Source organism: Homarus americanus, unplaced genomic scaffold, assembly GCF_018991925.1.
Source record: "Homarus americanus isolate GMGI-L3 unplaced genomic scaffold, GMGI_Hamer_2.0 scaffold36791, whole genome shotgun sequence".
Classification (NCBI taxonomy): Eukaryota; Metazoa; Arthropoda; class Malacostraca; order Decapoda; family Nephropidae; genus Homarus; species Homarus americanus.
In genome coordinates, this window is record NW_024741379.1 from 182,460 (window position 1) to 188,459 (window position 6,000).

Consider the following 6,000-nt stretch of genomic DNA (forward strand, 5'->3'; position numbering starts at 1 on the left):
CAATAATGCTTGATAGTACAGTATAGGAACAGTCCCCTTCACTAGTGTGCTTACAGGGGCTTGTCAGAATTTGTGCAGTGAGGCAGGCCTGTGTTAGTTTACATTCGATGGAAGGAAACTCCCAATAGTAAACATACTATGGAATCAAAGTAAAACAATATTTAAACAAATATCTAAATGTAATGATTTGTGAAATGTTTTTATGTAAATTCACTAGTGAAAGGGACTGTACATGTACAGTATTATGTTTGACAAAGCCAAATCGGATTTTAAAATGAAAAAACAAAAATTACAAGTCAACACAACCAAAAAATTCTAACATATAATTGCAACTACAGTACAGTGTATGGTTTCTGTCACCAGAAAATCTACTTATTGAAGTAAAATATTTTTTTAAGGACAGTAAGAACTTGTATTTCTCGAGCACCATAGACTGGAAAAATTGCGCCAAATTTAAATTTTCCTAATGCAAATACATAAACTAATGGGAAAAATAACAATATAGACTGGCCACTCTACACCAACCTCTGATTTTCCCATTTATAACCTCCAAATGACACAAATTCTGCTTTTATTGACCTGATTGTGCTTTCCGGAAACTAGTTTTTAGACTTTCCTCAAGTACTGTAATTTAATCACACGCTGCTTCTTCTGCATCGAGTACAGACATGGCAAACTTAACTCCCTTATGATAGTCCTGCTTCTCCTTTTCCATATTTGGCCACTTAGGTGGGTCTGTCCCACCCCCACCAGCACCACTAGGACCCCCAGTAGAGGTAGAGGCCATTATCTTGACACGGCAGGTGGTAGCATCACCCAAAAAATTACACAATAGCAGCCCGGGAGGTCGCTAGGACCACGATAGTTGCGTTCTCGTAAACCTCTTTTACGTTCACCACCGGCAATTCGATCACCAGAATCCTTCTTGGAAACATTCTTCTTACCCTGTCTTTCCATATTCATCGCTAACACAACAAAATTGGAGAAAACAGTGAAAATCACAAAGCAACTGATCACGTGATGTAAACAGAGAGCGTTGGTGTAAAACCGTTATTAGTCCACACTGTGAAACATTCTTTTTACATATTCTTTTCATACAGTATTTATGGGTAACAGCTAAATTTGCAAAAAAAGAATGAAATTTACAGAGTACAGTAACTCTCAAAAAACACTTCACAAACAAAACACACGAATCAATTGAACATGTGATGTCGAAAGTGAACTGTAAACATTGCATAGCCCCGCACCACGTTTAAAACATTGAGGATGGAATCAAAACATTGGGGATGGAATCGCACTATAGCCAACATTCGTATGCAAAAGTTCACGTTTTACAAACAGCGATCCCATATTCGGCAATCGCGTTACAACCAATTCGTGTTGACAAAACACGCGTTGTAGCAGAAATGACGAACTGGTATGAGGGCTGTGACGTCATTCAAGATGGTGGCCAGCATTCAGCTTGCTGGATCTCGCGTAAATCACTATATTTTACGACAAATATAAAACTTGGTTACATGAGGTAATGCTAGCGAAAGTAAAAAAATTTGAAATAAAATTGAGCGAAATATGAGTTCTTACTGTAGAATATTTTACTTAATTTTCCACATGAGAGTAAATGAAGAAAAATTGGACAATCAGCAACTGGCTGAATGACTGAGTGATGAGTCTATTTGTTTCATGTGAGTTTGCAGAGTAGGTTATATGGTGAGTGTAGGAGAATGATGACACATTGAATAAACTTACTTGTAATCTTAATAATACTGCACTTTATGTACTGTATTGTGAGTGTCTGAGAATACTGAAGCAAGTTTAGAATAAGTTAGTGTACTGTAGGGGTACAGTACAGTATTTGCAGAGACTAATAATACAGCCAAGGTGACACAAGTACTGTACAGTACTCTGGTTTATTACTTGCTTTCACTGGACACATGTTCATAGTAGTACAGTATCCACTGTGCATACTGTAAGTATCCATTTTACAGAAGCCTCCTGGTCATAAACTTATCAGTTGACAGATATTTTACTGTAGCTACTGTACTGTACATTTATTAAATCAGTTTTAAAACCAAGAAAGTTCCCAAATGAAGACAGTACTGTACAGTTTACATAAACACCGCCCACCCCCAAAGAAAAATCAGAACTAAGGACATAGTTCATTCATGAAAGTCATTCACAAATACTGTAGAGCCAAAAACAAAAGCTTTCACACTTCTTTGCCACCACCAACTTGGATTCTTAGCCCTGTCCACAACATATAGTTGGTCTTAACCTTTGACAAGTGCAGCCAAGTCCATCTGTAAGAGAAAATCATCGTGGGGTTCCTTGGCTTCTGGGCAGATCAGGTTGTTTGTTGCAGTGGTATTGGAGCCACAGTTTACCATACTAGACTCTGGGAAGAGAGTTATTATCCACTTACACTGTAGTTATAATAAAAGCACAGTTCGGTAAAGCCAAAAGAGAAAGAGAGAAAGAAAAGTTTCCCACTGAAGCTCTGACAACATCTGACCACCTAAACAAGCCCCAGACAGTACACCACAGGTTGGATCTTCCTACTCTGGATTTCTATGAACCAGAAACTCCCATAGTCCAGAAACTTTTATAAAATATATTAATACAATACATAAAAATTATAATACCTGAAAATTATAATACCTGAAAATTTAACTTATTACAAAAAACTTTACTTCCACACTTTAAGAGTAATAAATGCAAAAAAAATGAAAGAAAATGAATTATTGACTTAGAAAAAAAAATATGAAAATTGTCTCAAATGACAGTACTGTACTATGTAACAGGTAAATTTTAAAAGAACACAAAAGTGTACAGTACTGTACATTATACTGGTACCGTAGCTATTCATAACCATCAGCATTTTATGGTGGATAAAAACAATGGAAATACCTGTATGGTGGATACAAACAATGGATATTATCAATAGAACTTCATCAACTTTATTTGCACATCATTGTACTGCATTGAGAAATATTGTACCTGTACAGTATACATTTCTCAATCTACAACCCTTCTATTATACAGTACAGTATGTACAATACAGGGGTATTGTAATATTGAGAGGGTAACAACACTCTTGTACTGTACTATACAGTACATTACTCTATTAAATAAAGTGCTAAACCTCATAGTTAGAAGTGCAAGATGATAAATAATTACCAAGAACCTGTACTGTACAGTACCGTGGCTCTCTAGGTAATGTTTACCTTGAGCTTCCATGAATCAGAAAATTAAGTGAAGCAGCTGCCTAATCGCAGAGGTTCAACCTGTACAGAATTGTCATGTGTCGCATCATTTAATGATGATCATGATGATCATTATTAAGGAGGCTAACACTGGTAGACATATTAACACCAGAGGTACAGCACATGCAATAAAAACTTATAGTTGCAGTTATTCATACAAAATAACATTATCTACTGTACTGCTGTACTGTATATCTAAGATAAACAAATGATATCTTGGTCTATTGGTAACTCAAAGCTATAGAAGTAGAGATGAGAAGTGATACAGGATGATGTACAGTATAAGAAACTAAAGGACAGCAACTGTATGAAGCAATGTTCAAAAGGATTTCTTTTATCAGTTAAATTGGATAGGGATTGATACACATGGACCAAAAAACCTACCCACTGTGGTCATGGTAAGAACCTGGAGCCATTATGAGTACAGGTATTTAATAGTCACTTACTATCATCGTGAGCACATGGGATGGCTCTCATGGGATTCAATTAACATCAATATTAGAACCTGTGAATAACTTGGCACAGTGGCACTACAGGGCTCCCTGTTATAAGTGGTTAATAGGGACCAAAAAAAAAACACTGATAATGAAACCATTTATAAAGGGGAATTAATAGTACACAATGGAGTCTAATTGGGACCATAACATTGTGACACTCATAAAGTTTAATTTGATATACAGTCAACCCTCGCTTTACGCGGTCCCACATTACGCATTTCCACGTTTACGCGGTACCCTGCCGAAACCGGAATGTTCACTTTCCGCGGTGCGTGTACCCCTTTACGCGGAGAGCGGCTGGCGAGCCTCGCCATTTTTGGATCCAAACCTGCCGCCATCTCTCCCGCCATCCGCCATGTTGTGTAAGCGGCGCAAGTAGGTTGCGCAGTGTGTGTCTTTGTTGCGTTATCAGTGACGTCATATGATGTATCGGACTGTAATTGGGCCATGCATCCTTACCTCCCTCCGCTGCTAGCTGTGATTGGTTTAAAGTAATATGACGTGTCCACCCGCGGGAGGGAGGGAGGAAAGACGACGCTTGACCTAGCCGCGGCAGTTTCATCCCTCCAGGCCACACCGTGTATACGTGATTCCATTGTTCTGTAAAATGGCTTCCGCCGGACCACCGCCCCCAGAGAGAAACCTTTCCTTACCTGGACCCAGCCGCCCTAAGCCAAAGAAGACACGACGTTCCTTAAGCTACGAAATTAAGTATAAGATCATACAAGAGTTGGAGAAAGGAACAAGACAGGTTGATCTCGCGCGCCAGCATGGTGTTAACGAGTCTACGATCAGGACAATTAAGAAGGATGCAGCCAAGATAAAGGAGCACATGAACATCACAAAGTCTACAGGTGCTTCTATGATCAAGTATTTCCACAACCAGGTGCTTCTCAAGACGGAAAAATTACTTGTGAGCTACTTGGTGCGTCAGGCGCGACGGAACATGGCGGTGGACACGCGCTCAGTTAAGGAGTACGCACGTGAACTGTATGCTGCAGTGTCACGAAAGATGGGAATTACAGAGCCCAAACCCTTTAATGCTTCCTCTGGGTGGTTACAGAGGTTTAAGAAGAGGAACAAGATCACCAATATTAACATTGGTGGTGAAGAAGCTGGTGCTGACCGTGTTGCGGCTAGGGAATTTCCTCCGTTTTTACGTGAGATTATGGAGGAAGGACAGTACACCGACGACCAGGTGTTTAACATGGACGAATCTGGTCTTTTTTGGAAAAAGCTACCTTCCAAGACCTTCGTTGTGAAGAATGCCAGCAAGTGTCGGGGCCGGAAGTTGCAGAAGGAGCGCATCACCGTCCTGTTTACCACCAATGCCTCCGGTACCTGTAAGCTCAAGTTATCGGTGATCCACACAGCACGCAAGCCGCACGCCTACAAGAGCATGGACATGACCAAGCTAAATGTCCACTGGCTGACCGCACGTAAGGCGTGGATGTTCTCTACACTGTCCCTCTCCTGGTTTGATGACTGTTTCGTTCCTGATGTGAAGAAATTCTGTGAGCAACAGAATGTGCCATTCAAGATTTTGTTGCTGCTGGACAACACACCAGGACACTCGCCCCTACTGTTAGATCGTCACCCCAACGTAAAAGTGGTCTTCCTTCCTCCCAACACTACGTCTATATTACAGCCCATGGACCAAGAGTTAATCTGTAATGTAAAAGCTGCATTCTCTACTAAAAAATTCAAGCTCCTGAACGACTACACCAACACCAGGGAAGAGTTGCGTAACCTGAGTGACACCAACACCGATAGCAAGAGCGAAGACGACGAGGATCAACAGTTGGCAGAGCAAGAAGTACTTTTAAAACATTTCTGGAGAAAATTCAACGTCAAGAAAGCTGTGGACTTCTTGGTGGAGGCATGGGATCAGCTGTCTGTAGCAACTGTTCGTCACGCATGGAGACATGTGTTGCAAGGCATTCCGGGGGTTAGGCAGAGTCAATCTGTGACTGGTGAGGTTCAGACTGTTGCAGTAGCAGTGGACCTTGCCAGAGAAGCTGCGCAGTGTTACAGCTGCAGGCTTCTCCGAGACCACCAACGACAACATCCTGGAGGTGATAAGGGATCCTGATGTGACTACCGACGACATGGTAGATGATGATGACATCAGTGAAGAGGCAGGTGGTGTGTCATCCCAAGAAGAAAGCCGCTTATCCCATAGTAATGTTAGGGGTGCCATCGAGTGTATCGAGAAAGCCAAGCTCCTCCTTTCCGACGACCCT

At 41.0% G+C, this 6,000-nt stretch overlaps 1 protein-coding gene across 2 annotated transcripts in view; it reads right to left on the reverse strand.

The window, feature by feature from the left end:
* The window catches only part of LOC121875869 (cyclic AMP-dependent transcription factor ATF-6 alpha-like), a 35,568-nt gene extending 33,169 nt beyond the window's left edge, over positions 1–2,399 (reverse strand). For both annotated transcript variants that reach the window (XM_042380582.1, XM_042380581.1), the window contains exon 1: positions 2,273–2,399. In XM_042380582.1, coding sequence (XP_042236516.1) covers positions 2,273–2,384 — 112 coding nt within the window. In that variant the 5' untranslated portion in view covers positions 2,385–2,399. The remainder of the gene's footprint in view (positions 1–2,272) is intronic.
* Positions 2,400–6,000: the final 3,601 nt, after the last annotated feature.